The sequence below is a fragment of the Erythrolamprus reginae genome, chromosome 2, assembly GCF_031021105.1.
Source record: "Erythrolamprus reginae isolate rEryReg1 chromosome 2, rEryReg1.hap1, whole genome shotgun sequence".
In the NCBI taxonomy this organism is placed as follows: domain Eukaryota; kingdom Metazoa; phylum Chordata; class Lepidosauria; order Squamata; family Dipsadidae; genus Erythrolamprus; species Erythrolamprus reginae.
In genome coordinates this window covers 206,337,263-206,360,240 of record NC_091951.1, presented here as the reverse complement: position 1 = coordinate 206,360,240, position 22,978 = coordinate 206,337,263, and the positions used below count along the sequence as shown (strand labels likewise).

Genomic DNA, 22,978 nt, shown 5'->3' with positions numbered 1-22,978 from the left:
AAATAAATATTTAAAAGATTGGAAATGTTCAACGTTCTGGCCTCATCTTCCAGATATGCAATTTAAGTCTTTTTGCAAATACAATGACCTTAATTTTACTATAGTTGATTTCAAAAGTTCCTATTCAGATCAGTAATCACAGCGTTCAGGGCTTCTCTAAGTCCAATATGTATATACAGTATATCTGCATACAACAAGAATGCAATATGTGTATTTTAGCTAATTTTGGAGGTGTTCTTCCTGATCCGGAAGCCGAATGAGAACTTGTTAGCAATTCATGGAATATAAACTCAGAAAATTAATTCGGTGACCCCATTAAATCTGCTGCGGGAACAGATTCCTTACAAACCCTATTCCCTTCCAAGGGAAACACAGCAGCACTTCCTTGCTCCTCCCCCTGCGTTTTGTCACCCTAGCAACCGACCTCTGACCCCCCCATGCAGTCACGTGGATCGCGCAATGGCGGCCTCCTGGGCTGCTGGTGGCGGCGTGAGTGTGACCCTGGGCTTGGGGTGGCGGCGCCTCCAGTTGCTCCTGGGAACTGCCGGGCGATTTCAGTTTCGGGGCTTTCGTACCACAGGTGGGATTGGCGGCTGCAACTGGAAGTGTTTTTCCCTGGCCTTTAAGAAGAGAGGAGGGGAGGAAGAAGAGGTTTCTCCTCCAGACGTCCCTTTTCTCCTCCTTTTGTGTTTTGTAGAGGATTCGGTCACCCACCGAATCGAGAAGAGGAGCGTGATGATAACCCTTTCTTTTCCCGCTGCTCCAGCCTTCTCTTCCAAATGTTTGATGGCTCCATTTGGTTGTGATTTGCTTTACCTTTTCTTCCGTTCGAAAATATAAACAACTGTTAATCTGTATCATTTCTACTTTGCCCCCGCCCCGATTCCCTTTATTGTATGTCGCCCAGAGTCCCTAGGCAGTTGGGGGGCATATACATTAAATTGTGTGTGCGTGTGTGTTTAATAATATTAAAATATTATTAAAAATAATAAATAATATAATAATAATATATATAATATTATTAAATTATTTTATAAATTATAATATAAATTTTGTGTGTGTGTGTGTGTGTGTGTGTGTGTGTATAGATTGTTGGGAGTTCTGTTTTTTTTCCATGTAATATTTTGAGTGCCTTTGCGACTTTTGGGCGAAATCACATTCGCCATCTTCAAGCTGAAGTTATTGGCTTCTGCTGCTCTGAGTATGGTTTGTTTGCAACTGCCATTTTTTTCCTTATAAATAGTGGTGGGGGTGGAGTTCTGGTTCAAATGTTGCAAGTATTTCTGTATTTTATGTTGCAAATAAATACTTTATAAAATAAATACTATTTTATGCCATGGTATACACAAAATAATGCAAATAGTAAACATATTTGTTTCTATTAAAGCCTTATACTTGACTTAGAAGCTTATAATAAAGAGGTGAATCCAGTATATAATACCAAAATCTGGCTGCAAAATTCCTGAAAGGATTTGTACTTTCCTAATTAATAATGGCATTTTGTCATTGTTTTTCTAGTGGCTTTTCAAACTGAAGTTAAGAACTGCACAGCAGAAGTGTGAGTATTAGGATGAAGACGCATGAAACTAGAAGTGATTCAACTGAAGCTGGCACATTTTGTTACTACTCCAATTTTTTGACATTTAGCTTGGTATTAAAAGACACACATAACTTCATATAGCTATCCCTTCTGAGTCTCGCTGATATAGACAGTAAGTTCAGAAAAGTTAAACTTAGTAGGGGTAGTAGAGGTATATTTGGAGTAGAGACCAGAATACATTACATTGAAGAATAATTGGATTAATGCCGACAGTGGCAGCAAAAATAGGCTTGAGAGTTAGAGTTCCTCAGTATTGACTTTTGCAAATGAAAATATACAGGTGTGGTTGAATATTGCAATTAAGTATACGCTTTGTATAATATCTAGGTTTAATACATAAGTATAACATATGTGCGTAGTGAAATCAATGAGGCCATTAAAGTACAACTTTACACTGAGGTAATGAGTCGACTACATTTTGGGTTTTTAATGAACAAAGACATTCTATGAATATAGTTTCTTTCTAGGGAGTTATTTTTGATTGCTTTCCCAGAGCTCTGCTTGCCTCCAAATTGCTTCCCAAATTAATGTCATTTTAATGTTCTGAAGTTAAGCTGGCAGTGCAGTTTTCTTTTAAAAAAAGGCATTTTTGTAATGTGGTAGTTGCCCAGTTTGACTCTATAGCTCAGCCTATTCTTTGTTTTCTCTAGGAAGATTTATTTGAATTAGTGGCTTTAACTTGGCCTTATAAACTTGCATACTAACCTAAGTCAAACTAGGATGAAAATTTTGGTTGTTTGTCTTAATCATAGATTGAGCCAGGGTAGTGCTTCATACTAGAGCTAAAAGTAATCAGTCTTAGCATATTACTCAAAGTACTTTTATCATTTCTGGTTTTTATTTCAGATCAAAAATCTATATCTGATATTAGATCAACCTTCAGCATAGCTTCCACCTATGTGTTAGGATGGTAGCATTCAAAATTCTCATCCAGCATAAAGTGAACAAGGATAGGCAAGACTATTGTAGATGTTTGTTTACAATTCTACATAAAAACAGAAATTGCCAGAAAACATTCAGTTGTGCTTGTAGCATTTGAGCATATGATATATACTGAATGGCCCTGAACTGAGAGCATTTCCATATTGTTTCTTCTGTCTCAGAGTCAATATAGTGTTCATAGATCGTTGTGGGCAAAAAATCCCAGTGCAAGGCAAAGTTGGGGATGATGTGCTGCGCTTGGCTCAAAGAAATGGCATTGAACTAGAAGGTATGTCATAAATATCTGTATAATGCTCTCCTGGATCAGAGCAATGATCAGTTTAGGCCAGCATCCTGTTTCCAACATTGAGTCACATGCTCTGGGAAACCCACACAAGCAGGATATGAATGCAATTTATTTGATTTATACATCTGCCCATCTCATAAGTGACTCTGGGTGGCTTACTCTAATATAAATAAACCAAATAAAATATACAATATGGAGAGGGGCGGCATACAAATGTAATAAATAAGTAAATATAAAGTTAAAAACACACACAACTGAGCAGTATAAAATAACCATTAACAAAGCGAAAAGATAGGTTCTACCCGTGGCCCTAGGCAACCATGTCTTTAGAGTCTTGCAATAGCTCTGCCTCATAGGTTTTTGCAATTAGTATATAACATACTGTCTCCAAATTGAAGGTTCTACAATTGCAACCTTATAGCAGCATAGAAGCAATCTTTCTAAATAATAGTCAGTTTGAAAGAAGTTTAAAGTTAAAGCTGTCCTATCACAGATTGTAACTTTAAAAGATCTCTCATAGAAAAATATGTTAAACTCTGCAGCAAAAAACTTTCAGCTTGTATAAACTTACAAGTACTGGGCTTTACAGAGACAGTAAAAAAAATTAAGTAGCAATACCATCCCTTTCACACCTTCCCCACATTCCTAATTTTCTGGTAGATTTGTTTACCTGTTCTGAGGTTGCCTTCTGCTTGCCAACCTTGTCCAGGTTTTTTTTAATAGATTCCAACATTTAATCATGGCCTAGAGACAATGCTGCTTCTTTATGTAATCTAGCACTAGTAACTAACTTCTGCCTTTATTTAAAAAACAAAATAAAACCCTTTTCATCTCCAGGAAGAAAAAGGTTAGGAAGATCTGCCTGTTGTATATGCTAGGGGGGAGGGGGGGAGAGAAATTCTTTGACACAGATTTAAATCCAGACAATTGTTTTCTGTTATGCTGCTGCTTGGCAGAAGAATCATTTGAGATCTGGGAAGCTGGACTAAATCAATCTATCTTTTACTTTCCAGGTGCTTGTGAAGCTTCCTTAGCTTGCTCCACCTGTCATGTTTATGTAAGCCATGATTTTGTGGATAAACTTCCCATGCCCGATGAACGGTAAGGGTTACTTTGGCTTTCTTCTTATAGACACTGTAGCTGACATTTAGACCAGAGGTGTCAAACTCGATTTGGGGTTATGTTTGACCTTGGGGGCCAGGGTGGGCATGCACAAGGTGGGCATGGCCAGCTTGACGTCACTTGTATCCAGGTTGCATGTGATGGCCCGATCACTCTGCCAGTGAAAATGGGCTTCCAAGGTTCATTTTCAGCTGCAACAGCCTCCTGCAATCCTCTGCCAATAAAAAAAGAGCTTGGCCCTTGTGACCTCCATTTTTAGCTGGGATGGCCTCCCACAACTCTCTGCCAGCAAAAAAGGAGGTCCATTTTTGCTGGCAGAGGCACCGTGGGATGGTCCTTTACTGTTTCCAGGGCGACCCCATGGGCTAGATCTAAGCACCCTGTGGGCCAAATGCTGCCCACGGGCTTTGAGTTTGATACCACTTACTTACTTACTTACTTACTTACTTACTTACTTACTTACTTACTTACTTACTTACTTACTTACTTACTTACTTACTTATACTAATGTGATATTTCAGTTTTTTATTTTTAAATTTACCGACATATCTAAACTTCTGTTTTCACTTTGTCATAATGGCAGACTGAGATAGATTGAGGAAAAAAATGAATTTCAATAACTGTAGAATGAGAGTTAGAATCTCCCAAAGTTGCTGCATTTACTAGAAAACGTTTGTTGTGTAAGGAAATTATTATTTTTTTCACGAAAGACAAAAAGCATTTGTAAAGTCTGTAATGCTGTATGAATTGGAATAAGTATTTAAAACTTGTATATTCTGTATTTATACAGAGAAAGTCAGTTTGGTGAGGTGGCTAAGACACCAGACTAGAGATTGGGAGATCATGAGTTCTAGTCTTAGTTCAGATGCAAGCCAGCCTCTCTCAGCTGTAGGAAACAGCCAATCTTGACAGGACATGCCTTAATGTTATTCTTATTTAGATGATCTTGCTTTTCTTTTTCATTTTTCTTTTTCAGGTTTTAAAGTAGTTATCTGCCATGAATGTTGTAAGTGCAAAGTCAGGATGTTAATTGCTATTATAAATAACTCCTGGCATTCTTCTCCACCTAGGGAGGAGGATATGTTGGATATGGCACCACTACTTCAGGAGAACTCTCGACTGAGCTGTCAAATTGTCCTTAGCAAAGAACTGGAAGGGGCAGAGTTTACCCTTCCCAAAATCACCAGGAACTTTTATGTCGATGGGCATGTTCCCAAACCTCACTGAGAACTACAGACTCCATGGCTAGATCTGTCTCTATCGTTAAGATGATAACGGCTGCAGAGAGCACAGTGGGATTGTGGCCAAAGCTGGAAACATTTAAAGAAAAAGGAGGAAATGGCTGAAAGAAGAAGAAGATGGGGCTATGGAAGGAACCGAGCAAAATGAATGAGACTCAAACATTTGGAACTATCTCATCTGCTTATACCTTCTTTAGAAATCCAAAGATGGATTAAGCTTAGCCTCATTCATGGCACAGAGGGAAGAGAGAAGGGTAGTTCCATGCCTAACAGATTCTCACATCCTGGAGAAAACTAAAATGTTTCATGGAGAATCAATATGGCCCTATGCAGTAGCGGCTGTGTTTTAGCAGACAAATGCAAAGTTTTATGTATTGTTAATTGCATGAAGAAGGGAAAAAATGTAATTCCCGTAACCACATTCTGTATTCTTTTTACAGAGTATTTGTTTTTTCTTGTTTTCCCAGCACTGTTTGGATCTATACTTCTTGTCTGCATTTAACCATCAAACAGTACATTGGGTATTTGGTTATCTGTATAACCAAAAAAAAAAAAAAAGCTTATTCCAGCAAAGATGAGACTTCTGCTAATGTTTTTGAATTCATTTTCCATACACATGAACAGATAAATTTGGAATGTAGGGGCTGGACAGCATTTTAGATTCAGCCTTCTAAAGGGGTTTGAAGAGTTCAGGAGCACAACTGTAGCAACTATGTGCAATTTCTTAATTGGTTAAATCTTTTGTTCTTGTAATTGCACAGCCACTTAAAAGCATTATAGACAGAACTCTGAAGCAGATTTTTGGACACTTTTTCAATACCAAACTTCAAAAGAGTCAATATTCTTTCTGTCCTGCTTCTTCAAAGTTCAACTTTTACTTCCCATAGACTTTCGCAGACAATACCTTTACTGTGCTATTCTGAATTTTGTAGGTATAGACACATTACAGGATCTGAATAGCTTTTCCAAAGGCTCTGTAAAAGTTAGTCTGCAGGTTATTTCTTTACTATGCTTATTCTTTTACTCCATGACTTATTATTTGGGCTGGTGAATCTTTTGCATTTTCAGCTATCAGAGTAGAGTCATTTGATAGTTACAGGACATGCAGCATGCTATTCCATTTTTAGAGAGAGAAAAAACACATTTTCAGGGGGGGGTGTGTTTATATATAGATAGTGTCTTTATTATTATTGTCTAGATACTTTCATTGCAGTGGAAAGAGTTTATCCCTACAACCACTAGATTGGCTCAGCATTATAAATGATGAATTTGCTTTTATTGATTTAAGTAGTCGTTGGGAGAAGCTTAATCTGTTATTCAGGTAAGTTTTATACTGTCAAAATGGTTGGAGCAACTTGTGCTCCTCCAAAGGCTGGTTACAACACCCATAACCTTTGAACAGTTCATTTAGTGACCAAAGTTACAAAAGCACTGGAAAAAAAAGTGTCTCACTATTGTTTTTCACAAAGCCATCGCCGTATCCTCATGGTCACATAATCAGAATTCAAATGCTTGGGGACTGATTCACATTAATATTGCACTGTTCTGAGATCACGTGATCACCTTTGCTACTTTCTGACAAGCAAAGTCAATGGGCAAGCTAGGTTCACTGAACTGAATTACCAAACTATTGCAGAGATTGACTTAACAACTATGACTCAAAAGGACATAAAATGGGCCAAAATTCACTTAGCAAATGTCTCACTTAGCAACAAAAAATTTCTTATCTAGTGACCAGGACTGTAGCTCTTTCTGACACTGTAACATTTTCAGCAAAACCATTTTTTTTCATTCTACGCACCATCTATGAACCTTCCTAGATCATCATACAGGTGGTCCTCAACTTATAACCACAATCAAGCCCAAAGTTTAAGTTGATAAATAAATTTGTTAAGTGTGTTTTGCCTATTTTACAACTCTTCCCTCCACTTAATTTTTTATTAAATTAATCACTGCAATTCTTAAATTAGTAACATGGTTGTTAAATGAATCTGGTTTTCCCATTCACTTTGCTTGTTTGATGGTCACAAAAGGGGATCGCATGACTCTGGGACATTGCATTCATTATAGTATCCAAATGTGAATCACATGACCATGGGGATGCTGCCAGGGTCATAAGTACGAAAAATTGTCATAAGTTGTTTTCAGTGCCATTGTAACTTTGGTCACTAAGTGAACTGCTGTATGTCGAGGACTACCTGTATTTAGATTGGTCTTTTATGCAATTAAAAAGTTCATAAATATCTAAAAAAAGGCTAATATGAAAGTGAATATGAAGAGTATACAGTGATGCTTGAAAGCTTGTGACCTGTTGAATTTTCAGTATTTCCGCATAAGTATGATCTGAAAGGTCATCTCTTTACAGAAATCCTAAAAATACATAAAGAGAACCTAAACAAACAAATGAATCAAATCATTATACTTACCCATTGAGGAAAAATATCCACACACATTTGTATCTGACAATAGTATTACTGTATTTTGGGGTGGTTGTCTTATTGCATGACTCGCTTTCTCTTGAGCCTCAGTTCATAGACAGGTATTCTGGCATGGTTCTGTAGAACATGCTGATATAACTCAGAATATGTAGTCCCTTCCCTGACTCAAACTATGGTATTGGTTTCACAAAAGGGACAAAGTTCTTAGACTGAAACACAGCATTTACTGTATTTTTCAGAGTATAAGACGCACCTTAGTTTTTGGGGAGGAAAATAGGGAAAATAATCTGCTTACCAGGTATTCATCTGACTAACGTCCTTAGACTGGTCAGCTTCAGCACATTATTTTATCTCCTGGATAAGGGCTTAATTTTTTTTTTATTCTGAGAGACTTAACAATGAAAGCTTGCAAACCAGTAAGAGCTGGGAACATCATTAGCACCTGGAAAGACATTTGGAGCAAGTAGAGCAATGGAAAAAACCCTGCAAAGACATAGGGCTTGGAAAACATTATTCGCAGAGAGAAACAATGAAAGAGTCTGCAAGGTAAGAGCTGGGAAGATAGCAGCTAGTTAGGACTGGGGAAAAAAAGCAACATTCAGAGGATAAGCAGCACCCAAATTATCAGCCTCTTTTAGGGAGAAAATGGTGTGTTATGCTCTGAAAAATATGGTATTCTTTGCCAAAAATGCTTTTCATTTATCTTTTGGTCCCATCTATCTAGAGAACATATCTCAATGGATTTCTGACATGTGCATGGCCTTTCCCAAACTTTAAATAGGCAGCAATCTTTATCGTTGCAACTCTGCTGTATACACCATTGTTGTTCAGTGTCCTCCTAATGATAGTTTCATGAACACTCATATTTGCCAATGCGAGAGTGGCCTTTAGTTCTTAGGATTCTTTGAGTTCCTGAGTTCTGTGAGACCTATTACACATCTTGCTTTTGGTGTGATCTTGATTGATTAACCACTCCTAGGGAGGTTAGCAGCAGCACTGGATTGCCTCCCTCTGTAACCAATCTGCCTGACTGGAGTGATAGAATCCAAGATCTTTGGAAATTCTTTTGTAAACTTTTCCAAAATGGTAAGCATTTCTTTCGTGGAGAGATGCCTTTTCAGAGAACTTCAGAAATCATCATTTGAGTTATGACATATTTCCACCTATTTGTATAGTGAAGATTAAACTTTGCTAGTGAAGACCCACATTTCTCTTTTTTAAATAAGGGAGGACTTCTCCCAATCACACCCAATTATTGCTTTAATTGAAACAGCTGGTTTTAATTTCCACTTCAAATGAATTGATAACACACACACCAAAATTTGTAACTCAATAAATATTGAGATTTATTTTCCTCAATAAATCAAAGAACAAGCACGTTTTTGGTTCATTTAATTGGGTTCTCTTTACAAATATTTTCAAATTACAACCACAATTGGAATCAATTTGGGTAAGGTTAATTGCATCAAGTTTTACTACTTTTGCCACAATTGTTAATCAAATTTAGCTCTCCCCCACCCCCATTTTGTCAGAAGCTAGCTGGAAAGATGGTGACCACCTGATCTTGGGCACTGCAGGCATCATAAATCAACTTGCCATCAGAAGTTATGGCTGCTTCATCATTGGAGGTTTTAAAGAGACAGTCACTTGTCTGAAATGGTATAGGGCAGTGATGGCGAATCTATGGCATGGGTACCACAGGTGGCACACAGGGCCATATCTGTTGGTACCCAAGCTGTTGCCCGAGCTCAGTTCCAATGTGCATGTGTGTGCCGGCCAGCTGATTTTTGGCTCACAGAGGCTCTGGGAGGGCATTTTTGGCTTCCAGAAATCCTCCAGGGGGTTGGGGGAAGAGCTTTTTTACCTTGCTCCAGCTCCAGGGAAGCCTTTGGAGCCTGGGGAGAGAGAAATACTAGTCTACTGGGCTCACCAGAAGTTGGGAAACAGGTAGTTTCCAGCCTCCAGAGAACCTCCAGGGGGCGGGGGAAGCTGTTTTTGCCTCCCCCAGGCATTGAATTATGGGTGTGGGCATTCATGCATGCGCGATAGTGCTCACCCACACTCTTTCGGCGCCCAAGGAAAAAAAAGGGTCTCCATCACTGGTATAGGGTCTTCTGCTTGGGCAAGGAGGGTGTTGTATGGTTGTAAATTGCAGACTACCTGTATCTAGAGTTATAAGACTTGATTAAGTCTTGATGATCATGACTTAGAAATCTTGAAAATTAAAAGGTTTCACAAACTTAAATTTGGCTGTAAATGTGAAGTGCATCCATAAAAATTCAATAAGAGTGGAATTCAATGCATTCAAACCTGTGTAATTTTACAAATATATCTTTGTGGGTTATAGCTTCAACCCCTTCAAAACTCTGCTTAAAAATGCACCATGTAGACACCAGTTCTTACTATTGCTCCCACTTCTCTTCTTTATGCTACCTGAAACAAGTTGCTAGCTCTATTCTAAAAGAGCAGGATCAGCCCTACATTTGATAAACTTTTCAATTTTTGACAGAAACTGTGATTGATAGGGGCACCTATACTTGCGAGTTTCACCATTTCATCTATTTCAGATGAACAATACAGATAATTGAAAATGAAACAATCCAAACACTCATCAATGAACACTATACACTTGCCTACAGTTAATTATCATCAAATACAATGCATAAAGAAAATCATATTTTTAATTTATCTAAAAGTGACAAAGAGAGAAACAATGCTAAATGTATTTAGATAAATGCTGAGCTCTAAAGCAAAGCAAGCAGGGATGCTTCTCCTGTTTTTCAAAAATACACAATATCTGAACTGGGAGGTTCCATTTAACTCCAGATGAAGCCTCTTACCCTAATTGAATTTGATTTTTTGAATTTATAAGCCACCCAACTCCTTACCGACTCTGGGCAATGTACAACAGATAAAAAACCATATTTAAACCCCTAAAATAAAAGCATTGGTTCCTTATGGGCCAGAGTTAGATGGTGATTACTCAAGGTAATCTACTAAGCTACTAAGTAGCTTCCCAAATTCATCTTCCTCCTGTTAAAAGAAAAATAAATCACTTGCAGACTCTAGTAAAGGCACCCAACGTGTTATTCTACAAAAGTTGTCCTCACTTAGATAACAAATCCTATTCTGGATCCAGTCTATATTTGTGGGGAATAGACTTGATCCTGCGAACGTTTGAGTTGAGCACCAAGCTTCATCTTCTTCTCTTCTGACCGACCTCGCCTAAAACCCAGTAGATTTCCCCTTTAATAAGTGGGCTCCCAGGTGTATCCAATTTAGCACCTTCATTGAAAGGTTGACTTCTGCGCCTTTAAAGGAGGCGATCGGCGTCAGGTCCTCACTGCGGACTAGTTTGGTCATGGAGAGGGATATTTTCCTGGAAGGGCAAACCCCGGACTTCTCGGTCCTGCAGGAACTGCTCTGCCCTCCTTGCCTAGAGGTCGAGTCCAGTTACAACCCGGTCTCTGTCGTAGGGGACTTCGAGTCAGAAACCAGCGCGGCCAGAGGATTCAGGTGAGCCCTGACTGACATCCCGAAAAGAAAAGGGGGATCCCGGATCACTTCGCCATCCGGGAAAGCTCCTCCTAGCTTGATCGCGCCCCCTCAGCAGTAGGGTCCGAATGAGCTTCTAGCACCTCGAAGAATCAAACCAGGGTTGAACCCCAAGAAAGAGAAGTTTAGGATTGACCCTCACTAACGCACGTCGAGGGGACGTCCGCAAAGATGCGCAATGGCTCTCGGCTTATTTCTTTTAATAATATACAATGTGGTTGGGGTTTATTGCCCAGCAAGGCGGCGGTCCTGGCTCGGCTTTTAGAGCCAAGCGGCCGCAGTGTGGTGTAGAGGGAAGGGGACTGCGTCTTCCCCAGCACGCTCCAGCCACGCTAGCGGCGCGAGCCCCAGCAGGGTTGATTACCATTGGTCAATTAGGCACTTTCAAGCGGGAACCCCGCGCGGGGACCCTCTCACAAATGTGGGCAGCCGAAGGGGCGGGAAACTTTAGGTGGGTTTCCTTGGAGGGGGAGGGAGAGGAGGCCAAGCTCAGTAGGGAGGGGGACAGGGGTGGGTTACTGCCCGGACGAGGAGGGGGTAGTGAAAATGGAGCTCCACCCCAGAGCACCCAATCTGCACTGACAGATGTTGAAAGAAAATGCAGGGCGTCCTGCATAAGCCCCGCCCACAATGTGGTAGTAAAAATTTTGGTAGCCCCTCACTGACTCAGGGGGGAGGGGCTCTTGTTCAGCCGCCTCAGTAACTGGCCTGGATGTGGAAAAAAGGGGAGCCTTCCCACAGGAGGAGGAGGAATTACTGGACGAGACTGGGGAAGTGGGAGCGCTCCCCTCAGTTTCATGTCGAGGGGAAAAGGGCTCATGGCAAGGATTGGTGCCTCTCTCGAGATGGCAGACGTGCTTTTCAGGAAATTAGTTCCCGAAGAAGTCCTGTATTGGAGGCTGGAGAACTGAGGGAAACTAGGAAATCTTGTTCAAAGGATGGGATACTTGAGGCAGGGCGGTCGCAGATCCCGTCGACTTTTCAAGGCTACTAGTAAATGTGTTCGCAGTCAGGTGGTGCGCCACCTACCGACTTCATAGATTTAGAATACTCATGGGATTATCGGGATGGGGAGAATATTTATTTATTTTATCTATTTATTAGAGTTCTCACAACAAAAGTGAATACATAACATATAGAAATCTAAAATTAAAACATACTAAAACCCCATTTCTTTTTTTTAAAAAAGCCAATCACTCACATTCAGTCAATCAAAGTATATTGTGGAAGAATACTTGGAAAAAGTATTTATTTATTTGGGCAAACAACAGTTCTGTGGTATTCTGTAGACTTAGGGCACAAAACGTCTGGACTTAAAAAGTCCTAAAACCAGTTTATTGCTAAATAAATTTATTGCTAAACGAACATATTAACAAGCCATAATCACTGACATGCTTATAGATGCTTGAGATTTAATTACTGTATTACTAGATGTCTTTTCTTTTGAAATCCATTTGAGCAGTATGTTTGTTGAAAATAAGTCATATATAGATCATAAAACTTTAGAGAATCTATATGTCTACTCAGTTCATTGACATTAAACTGTTCATCAGTTGTTGGAATGCATTGTTTAGGTGCTGCAATAAATTTACAGGGCCTTTAGCTGGCTACAGAACAATTAAGTAGACAAAATTAAGTAGTTAAATGCTCCAGATAATTTTTCAAATAAAAATTCTGAACTTTTTCATAGGTTTGGGATTTTTTTAAAAGAAAAAACTTTAAGACGGTAGATGCATAATTTTTTAAAATTTGAATGGATGCTAGGAGAGCGTCTTATATGGGATTTTGTGGGTTTTAAATTGTTGTGCTGATTTTAAGTTTTATATTGTACTGTTTTGGGGATATTTTATATTTAAGGGGTATTTATATCATTGTTTCGGGCTGTAAGACACCAAGAGTCCTCCAGGAATGGGGAGAGATATAAATCCAATCAATCAATCAATTTATGATAGCACACAATGATGACAGAAAAATTACAGAAGTATTACACAAATATTTGGGACAGAGTCCTCTAAAAAACTATCCTAAGATAACTTTTTCATGGAAACTACTAAAATGTTTTTAGAAGAACTGTCTATACATTTTAAAATAGGTGTGAAATTGCTAGTATTTTTATGTAGGGGCACTCCTTAGTTGATGCATGTGGAAGAAAGAGAGTTTGGAGTAAGTACCCCACCCTTTTATAAACACACCATCACAATCTCCATCTTGGTTCACTCAATACTCTTTTTTTTTTTTACTTACTCTCCTTTCCTGCAGGTTCGAGCCTTTCAACAACATGGATTGTTGCGTTCAGATGCCAGATAGCAAAGCGCTGGACTTCCTGCGGGAGAGTACACAGCTGCTGCCCCAAGCACAGCTAATCAGTAGTAACCCAGAGAAGCCTCCGTGGCAGCTGGGCCAGGCTGTGCGTTCCATCCACAGCATCTGTGGACCCCAGTGCAACTGTTCCCATGGTGTCTGTGGACCCCAGTGCAATTGTTTCCCCTCTCCCCTAGTGCCTTTTGCGCCCGCTGATGCTCTGACTCTCATCAGCCTCCATTGCTCCAGCCTTAACTTGGAACCCCTAGATCAGGTCAAGCCCCCAGAAGCTGGGAAGGTTGCTCGTGAGAGGTCTCCCATTGCCCACTCTAAAGACCATAGTAGTCACCAGTTGTGGAGAGCTTGTGTGGAAGAGCCCAGACTGACCCAAGTCTCTGAGTCAAAGAGAGGCAAGAGGAAAGTCTTCCGCAAGCAGCCTAAACCCAGAAGGAGCTATGATGCTCTGGACCCAAATTTCCAAGGGGTAACGCTTCACATGAAAGTGTGTCTCTGTCAAAGCTGTCCAGAGGGCTGTCGCCTTATCATTAACACCCAATTCAGCAGGTACAGTTGCTGTAGGACATGTCAGTGAACCTATGGCTTCTTGTTCCCAGATATGCGAACAGGAATACAGTGGTGCCTCTACTTAAGAACTTTTCTAGATAAGAACCAGGTGTTCAAGATTTTTTTGCCTCTTCTTAAGAACCATTTTCTTCTTAAGAACCTGAGCCCGGAAAAATTTCCCAGGAAATTTGAGAGCGGCACGAAGGCCCAGCCAGTTTCCTGTCATTCCCCTTTTAATCCTGGCCATTTCGGGCTTTTCTGGGCTTCCAAAGGAGCCTTTTGATGGCACTTAAGGAGGTTTTGGTAGTCCAGAGCGAACAAAGCAAATTTCCTTTCTCTGGGCGCTTGGAGAGAGAATAAACCTCTGCCAGTGCCCAGAGTGCCCAGAGAAAAGTAACGCTACCTTCACTCTGGCCAGCGACTGTCCTCCTCCTCCTCCCACCCAAATTCTGAGCTTTTATTTCTTTCCTAATGGGTTTGCACACATTATGTGCTTTTACATTTATTCCTATGGGAAAAATTGCTTCTACTTACAAACTTTTCTACTTAAGAGCCTGGTCACGCAACAAATTAAGTTCTTAAGTAGAAGTATCACTGTATTTATAGTGTTAATAGGATTAATTTCTCCTTTTAATTAACATGTCTACCATGTAATGTGTATATTGCGTCCCATAAATAATAGTTACAATTGGGGAAAAAATGTCAGAGACTTCACAAAGATCTAAATTTCCTCTCTTATGTAGTGCCCCAATTCCTAAAAACATTTTTTTTCTTACAACACTGTAAGACACTGTAATACTGGTATAGTGCAGAATCCAGCATTATTTTTTACTTTAAAAAATGATGCATGGATTTCATGTTTTGTTGGAAAATAAAAATGATAATTGGCTGTGTCCCATAAGTAACTGTCCCATAAGTAAGAATTACAATTGGAACTGCCTAACAAAAGGATGAAGGTAAGCTGCAGCAGTATCAAAAATTGTGCAAGAACTTTGGAATTCTAGAGAGATTGCATGGAAGTATTCTGGAAAACAGTTCACAAGGGCAATGTTTCCAGGAAAAGCATTTTATGGATACTCATTTTGTTCTTGTCTCTGCCAAGACTGTAGCAATCATTTTATGGTAATACATGTTTTCCAAATCAAAATGTTCCTACTATGTTGCTCACAGTAGAATGAACCATGGAATCTTGTTTTTTAGATTACAAGAGACAATGTCAGTTCCTAACACCGTGTGGCACCATGTTAATAAATTTTGCAACAGAGTTATAATTATGGGCCAGTTTGCCTTCTATTTTTTCTATTTTTGTTGAGTCAGTTTGGCCACCTATAAGATGTTGTTAAGGAAATGAAAATCTAAAATTTCTTTCTGGAATTCCAACTGGACAAGCACTGGCAGGTAGATACAAAACCGCACTCTCAAGAGATTTATAACCAGACTTGCCTTATCAGGGATATGAGTGGCAATGGAATTTAATACACTGCTCAAAAAAATAAACACTCAAAGAACACATCCTAGATCTGAATGAATGAAATATTCTCATTGAATGTTTTGTTCTGTACAAAATTGAATGTGCACAACAGCCTGTGAAATTAATTGTCAATCAGTGTTGCTTCCTAAGTGGACAGTTTGATTTCACAGAAGTTTGATTTACTTGGAGTTATATTGTGTTGTTTAACTGTTCTCTTTATTTTTTTGAGCAGTGTAAATACTGTATTGCTGTGGAGAAACCATCTCAAAACTGCTGCTGTAAATTCAGGTTAATCACTTCTCAGCCACCCAAAGCAATCGGTGTCACTCTTATCTCGAGTGATAAAAGACTTTGTGCCTTTTAGAAATTATAGATTAGATCACTCATAATTCTTGACCATTGACTGGTTGGAATTGTAGTTCCTAATATATAAAGGAAAGCACAGATGAACATACTATAGCCACTCAGAGTCCGTTTGGAGTGAGCGGCATATAAATACAATAAATAAATATTTTGGGAGTAAATTCTATAGAAACCCACCTATTCTCTTTATTCCTAATGCAATTTTTTGTCCCCTTGTCTTGATAATGTTTGTTCTCTTTGCCATGTAAAATATGTGAAAACTAGTTTTAAAAAGGGCAACTTTTAAATACTTTTTGTTTTGTAACACATTGTGGTTTACATCAAGTAGGATAGTCCTAAGGAACATAAGATATGAGGAATTGTATTTTTTACTTTGTCACCTATTCTTTATCCACCCTATTTAAAGCTCCAACTTTCTTTAGGTATGGTTGCAGAATTGTATTCTTACTGATCCAGGAACAATTCCTCTAAACCATAGAATCTCCTCCCCCACACACACATAGATATATATAGGATAGATCTGTAAGTGCTGAAAACGTATTCTAACAGATGTAAGATTCTTTTTGTATCTACTTACAACTTGGAACAAATGTGCTTTGAGTAGTTTCTTATAGCTTTGGTTAAAAATTGATCAGTTATGCTATCTTGAAATTAATATTTTCAGGTATTATTCACAAGCTGCAGTCTTCATTCACATTTGGTAAACATTCTTTTAGTAAAACTGTACCTATAAAATTTGTGATTAATTATGTTTGGTTTTTTTCAGTCCCATCTTTTGACCTCTGTCATTAGAGTGTAGAATTGTGTATTTGTTATCAGGAGTGCCCCTAAAATGATTCCTGCTGCCCTCAGAGAAATAACTTGCTTGGCCACATAATGTTCTTGGGTATATAATTTATGCCTTCTTCTTTCTTGTCAGCCTCCAAAATGAGACTCACGGTATGTATATCAGAGATGCTGTAAAGCAGTAGTTCTCAACCTGGGGGTTGGGACCCCTTTGAGGGTTGAACAACTGTTTCACAGGGGTCACCCAAGACCAGGGGGAAAGACAAATTTGCCATGGTGTTAGGAACTGAAGCTTCTATTCTGGTGCCTTGGAATATATTTTTACAATCTGACCAATCAGGTGTTTATAGTGGGGGTGCCTGTCTGACCTTCCTGCCAATCAGCTTAAAGCTCTGTTGGGAGAATTGGCACTAGACTTATGGTTGGGGGTCACCACAACATGAGGAACTGTATTAAAGGGTCAAGGCATTAGAAAAGTTGAGAACCACTGCGGAAAGTAATATGAGAGAAGCAGTAAAGATTGTACAGGTAGTTCTCATGTTATGTCTACAATGGGGGCCAGAACTTCAGTTGCTAAGGAGGGTGGTCATTAAGCAAGTTGTGTCCAATTTTACGACATTTGTCACTGCAGTCATGAAGTGAATCATAATGCTTGCTAAATGAATCCAGTTCCACCCATTTTTTTGTTAGAAGCAGTCTGGGAAGGTCGCAGATGGCAATCATGTGACCCTGGAATGCTGCCAGTGTTCTAAATACATGCCAGTTGCCAATTTTGATCACATGACCATGGGGATCCTGTAACAGTCACAAGTAACTTTTTTCAATGCCATCGCAACTTTGAATAGCTGCTAAAAAAGTGTTGCAAGTCAAAGACTACCTGTATTTAATTTTCAGCGTAGTTCAGGATATAAAGCTAAATCATGTGATTTAGAAAATGGTTTTATTTAAATGCTAATTATCTAACCTGTGCTCAGTGAAAAATTTAGGAAAAAAAGCGGAGTCCCGTTAGCAGAAGAGTACAAAGCTGGCAGTTCGGAAGAGGAAGGATTCGTTCCTGCTCACAGTAGGTTAATTCTTTTGCCAGTAAATAATCATAATACTAACTAGTTATTTTTAAAGTGCCTAAGACAAAAGTATATGTAACTTTATTTTTTAGGAAATGATTGAGTCTAGTAATCCAGTATAAACCTTGCAGTAATTTAAATTATGAGCTGAGAACTAAATTCTCTGTTTAAGAATTGTCCTAGGAACAACTTCCTAAGTGATTTAATTAACAGTTATGATGTTGTCAACTTTATTTCAACATCTTATGATGGGGAAAAAAATAGACCACTTCACCAAAATATTTGCAGGATTACAGAAATAAAATAAGAAGGCAGTTTGAACTTTATATATATAATTATATAAATTATGTACATTAACCCTATTAAAGTTCACTCATTCTGAATTTTCTTTATAAAACTTAAGTGATGAGCACATATGACATATTTCATGTCACCAGGATATTCCCCCCAAAATTCAAAACAACTAAAAAATGCTCAAAACAAAACAAAAAAGCAAACCAAAACTAAACACCATTGGTCTAGTGATGAAAATTAGTGCAAGTTAAAAGAAATTTGTAAGACGTGCTTTCAGCAAATTTTAATTATGAAGATATATTGCTTGACTTAACTGCTCTTTGCTTTTAAGGACATAAGTGTTGTGCTTCCTGCAAGACTAGGAAAACACCATTGTGGAGAGATGCTGAAGATGGGACCCCTCTCTGTAATGCTTGTGGCATTAGGTATTTAGCATCCTATGGTGGTATAGTTCAACAATGGTGTTAGATAAGGTTTAGGATTCACTACAGAACAGGCCAAGCACTGAACTGCTTGTGATTTATCTATTAAAGGTCAACAAAACATAGAAAGGAAAAAGGTGATTTGAACTATGACTAAGATTATGTTCTGGAAATATGCTGGAAAATAGTTCCAGTGATCCCTAATCTGGCTCTATTCTTCATAGGAAATATTTTCCTTATATCCCACAAATATTTCAGGCACCACCGCAAGACAAGATATCTCCATTTTTCCCCATGCAAATGGGAGATAGAGCAACATGGGAAGATGCTTGGTACATCTTACAAAATTCAGCTCAGTCAGTGAACAGAGTTATGGAATGACCAATTATATTTTTATTAAACCTATTTAAAAGTTTAAACTTCATTATTACATTTCTTCTCCCCCTCCAGGTACAAAAAGTACAAAATAAGATGTTTTCACTGCTGGAGTATTCCAAAGCATGGTGGGAAACCTTACCCACATTGTTCCAACTGTGGAGGAAAGTTGGGTGTGGCAACTGCCCAGCACAAATCTGGGAAAAGGTAAAAAGGCTGCGGAGAAAGGAAATCTTTGTTGTTCAGAAAAGCTTGTGATTGTCCTGAACATCTGCTGCTCACTTGAAATTGATTTATGAAGCCATCCATAAGAAATATGGGATGAATTACAACATTTGGTATAGGTTCTGATCTGATTATTTGAAAAACAGACCAGTTCATCTGGATTAATAACAGGCCACTTGATAAGTAAGCTGTTGCCTGTAAATGAGTTTTAAGGTTAACAGTTTTTCATTAAAAGCAATAACATTAATTTCTAGTCTAGTCAATGAAGTAAAGTGCAAATTGTGTGATCACCATAAGCTAAAATGAATATCTATGTAAAAAAAGACCTGCTTCTAATTTTCAGTGCCCCAACTAATTTATTCACAATTTTAGCAGTTGAAAATAAAATTATTAATTCCCTTTTAAAACTCTTTTCCATTGGAAAGAGATTGGTGACTTAAAACAACAACAACAACCCATGCTCATGGTATTGTAATTGATTTGTATTTCTGTTTTAAAAAATAATCCTAACCCTCCATTTAGAACAGAAGTAGGAGTTTCTAATATGAGCATTTCTTTTAAAAAATTAGCATTTTTCAACATTTAAAAGTTATTCTGCCATGTTTAGAGATCAATTATCCTCGGAGAGGGGTGGCATAGAAATCCAATGAACAAACCAACAAACAAATGTAGTAGATTTGTCTAAAGATAAATCCGTTTTAGATTATAGTATGCCTCTGTGTTTGTTATACTAATTCTCTGGAATAATCCAGTTTTGCTGTTGCATGATGATGGATAAAAATAAATATCTTTAAATCCTCTGCCCTCCAATGTTGCTAATTTTTAAAAAAAGGAAAATGAAGTGAGAGATGAGATCAAAGCTGATTTTCATAGCCATACAATGTATTAAGAGTTGGAGGTAACCTTTACAAAAGAATGCAAAATATCAAACTCAATTGAATATTTTTCTTTTTGTTTTCATTCTTGGATAAATTTGGCACTTTCTGTGCTGAGAGAGAATGTCCATAAACCAGCCTTTTCTCCCCGACATCCACGGAAAGCTATAATGAAGCTAACTTTGCTTAGCTAGATAGACTAACATTGCAAGCTGAAGGAAGCCAGAGAAAAAATTGCTTGATCTACTGATCCTTACACTGTTTCTCCATTTTGGTGCCCAAAATATGTAGCCTTACCCATGTTTTGATGAATACAGAACAGCTGTCTCGTCTAGATTATGTATTGCTTTGCTTTTTCCTTCTTTCTCTGCATGCTTGATAGGAGACCCTGCTTTAGGAATTGAGGATTTACATTCATTTATGTCCTTGAGGATTTTAATCACAAGTGGAAATATATTATATGGACCCCAGCTTTGCCTATTGCAAAGGAGATAGATCAATTGGTTAAGGTCAGCCCCATCTAGTTCGATATGTGCTAAGTCAACCAGAACTCTAAGGAATTGTACACCTGTCAGCCTTCCTTTAAAATAAATAAATGAGTCTCTAGCTAGAATCTCCAGTTTGAGGAACAAATACAAAGTTTCCAAATGTGGCTGATCAGTTCAGTAGTGTGAAAATAAAATGAATGCCAAACTCTGATAAGATGTACAGTATTCCTATTTCCCAGTTCATTGTCAAAGTCCTTCCTCACAGCTCCCTCTGTCACACTCAGACTTGAAACTTCTCCCAAAATTTTCAAGTTGAAAGATAGAACAATAGCTTGGTAGTAAAATGTCTGCATTATACATTCATAGACAATTGCTTTCTTCACTGGATGTCCCAGCGCAAATGTTGTCTGTGTGTGAGCACATGAACAGGGAACATTAAAAACCAATGGCTGTAATAATTAAAACATTGATGTGGTACTGGGAAGACTCAGGTTTTCAAGATCACTGAGTGAATTTGTGTCAGCCACTTTCTCTCACCCCAATCTACCATATAGATTCTCCACAGTGCAGAAAAAGAAGAAGAGGGAATGCTATTTGAGAAGTAAATAATTAAACGATGAACCAGAAAATACCCCTAAGGGAATTAGGGCTGGACTTTTGAAGGACGTTGCCACTTTGATACTGAAAAGAGGAGTTCTTTGCTTGCCACATTATGTTCCTTGAAGTAAAAGTTTTAGGTGATTTCCACAGCTCTAACCTAAATGGTATTAGTACATTACTAATAGCTTGAATAGTGCAAATAGTATTAATAGATTATTTTCATTGTATTTTGAATAATAAACATAAAATTGAGAATGTGGTTATACCCTAAACATACATCGTATTATAAATTTAAGGGATTCTTTCTTTCTGTTTTGTAGATGTGGCAATTTTGTAAAAATTTACAATTAGCTGGAAATGAACATTTCTTTGAGGAACTTGAACTACTTGCCTGAGTGCCTTGGATGGATAACTGGATAATAATAATAATAATTTATTGCATTTGTATGCCGCCCCTCTCCGTAGACTCGGGGCGGCTATGGATCATTATTAGATATAGTAATGGCAATTCCATAGATATCTTTTTTATTTTGGCTTTGTATTTTGATTCTTCCTGGATATTACTCTGATATGAAATTGTAGATGTATTGTATGTTGACTGTTTAATTTAAATGAATGTGTAAGAAGGTAGAAAAAAAGCATAAATGTTTATGAACTAGTGGTGTTTCACCTGAAATTTCAACCATCCACAACTGAGGAAAAAAATGCTGAAATATTTCCAATTATTCTTCCTAATTACATGGATATTCCTTAAGGTATATTGGGTTAATATCAATATCTCACTCATTCATAACATTTGGGGTTGAAGCCATATTAACAGGGGCATACAAATCTAATAAATTATAATTATAATAATAATAATAATAATTATTATTATTAATTTAATTTAATTTAATTTAATTTAATTTAATTTAATTTATTAGAATTTTAAGCCGCCCAACTCCTTGCAGACTCTGGGCAGCTACAATAATAAAAAATGTGGTGTAAAAGTAATATAAACAATGATAAACAGTATGATATTTAATACTTTCTAGAGAGGAATTACAAAAAGCTGCAAAACAGCTTTTTCATAGGTTACGTTTGGACAAGTAAGAGAAGGATCTTATTTAAAACATTTAATAATTAGGCCACCATCTTCTAACACTTAAAAAAACCTATAGTCCCATGTGATAAAGGGACTTTTCTCCTGATAATATTTGTTAATTTCAAAATAAATAATTACTATAACGGCACAAAGTTTATGCAACAAAGTATTTGCATAGTAAACTGTCATGTATTATTCAGAATGCAGCAACGTGATAGTTTCTTAATGATTCAAAAGGCATTCAGTCTCCAGGAAGAATTGTCTTTTTGTGATATTGTGCATGATTCTTTTTGAAGTATATTTGTTTTTGTAAATAGCATTTATATTAGAAGTTTGAGATTGGTGTATTCTCTAAAGAACAGTATTAAAATGAAAAACAACTGATTTGTATCATGAAATAATCAAACCAAATACTTTGATTTTTTTTTGTAATTAACTAAAATTCTGTAATTTACTAAAATTTAAAATTTTGTTGAAAGTAACACATTAATGGTTATTTCACCACTAAATGGCTGCCAAGCAACAACTGCAATAAATATTATTTATTGTTACACTGTTTGATTATTTTTTTTGCAAAGACTGGGAATATGGGAAGGGGGAAGGGATGGGGAGGGGGAAGTACCAGTATACCTTACACTAATGTCATTTCTGGGCTCTTAAAGATTCAGAGGTCAGATGCTAGAAAAGGAATTCATTTTTTGAGTTGAGACACTCATACAATTCCAATGAAATATAAATTGATTTATTTAGTACTGGAGGGCAACGCATTTCACTTTCTACCATATTAGGGAAAATCTTGTCAATAAGACTCAACCTACAAATCCCTTTTACTTTATTGATTATTAATATGAGGCCAACAGCATCATGTTTGTCTCCAGAGGA

At 37.7% G+C, this 22,978-nt stretch overlaps 2 protein-coding genes across 3 annotated transcripts; both read left to right on the top strand.

The window, feature by feature from the left end:
- The first annotated feature begins 344 nt into the window (after window positions 1-344).
- FDX2 (ferredoxin 2) lies at window positions 345-5,781 on the top strand. Its single transcript, XM_070736135.1, has 5 exons — window positions 345-580; window positions 1,519-1,558; window positions 2,704-2,810; window positions 3,842-3,929; window positions 5,021-5,781. Exons 1-5 carry the CDS (start codon window positions 460-462, stop codon window positions 5,175-5,177), a joined length of 513 nt encoding a protein of 170 aa, XP_070592236.1. The 5' UTR covers window positions 345-459; the 3' UTR covers window positions 5,178-5,781.
- Window positions 5,782-10,970: 5,189 nt separating this feature from the next.
- Window positions 10,971-22,612, top strand: ZGLP1 (zinc finger GATA like protein 1). 2 transcript variants are annotated; one of them, XM_070736133.1, is made up of 6 exons: window positions 10,971-11,145; window positions 13,444-14,049; window positions 17,644-17,732; window positions 18,359-18,452; window positions 18,900-19,031; window positions 21,333-22,612. In XM_070736133.1, exons 1-6 carry the CDS (start codon window positions 10,991-10,993, stop codon window positions 21,361-21,363), a joined length of 1,107 nt encoding a protein of 368 aa, XP_070592234.1. In that variant the 5' UTR covers window positions 10,971-10,990; the 3' UTR covers window positions 21,364-22,612. The 2 variants fall into 2 exon arrangements, with proteins under 2 accessions (XP_070592234.1, XP_070592235.1); XM_070736134.1 differs by lacking the exons at window positions 17,644-17,732; window positions 18,359-18,452.
- The last annotated feature ends 366 nt before the right edge of the window (window positions 22,613-22,978 follow it).

Bases quoted from the DNA above. Each gene is read 5' to 3' on its own strand.
- ZGLP1 (XM_070736133.1), top strand. From the start codon at position 10,991: ATGGAGAGGGATATTTTCCTGGAAGGGCAAACCCCGGACTTCTCGGTC. The intron at 14,050-17,643 runs GTACAGTTGCTG...ACCTGTGCTCAG, and splicing joins ATTAACACCCAATTCAGCAG to TGAAAAATTTAGGAAAAAAA. The intron at 17,733-18,358 runs GTAGGTTAATTC...TTTGCTTTTAAG, and splicing joins AGGATTCGTTCCTGCTCACA to GACATAAGTGTTGTGCTTCC.
- FDX2 (XM_070736135.1), top strand. From the start codon at position 460: ATGGCGGCCTCCTGGGCTGCTGGTGGCGGCGTGAGTGTGACCCTGGGC. The intron at 581-1,518 runs GTGGGATTGGCG...TTGTTTTTCTAG, and splicing joins TCGGGGCTTTCGTACCACAG to TGGCTTTTCAAACTGAAGTT. The intron at 1,559-2,703 runs GTGAGTATTAGG...CTTCTGTCTCAG, and splicing joins AAGAACTGCACAGCAGAAGT to AGTCAATATAGTGTTCATAG.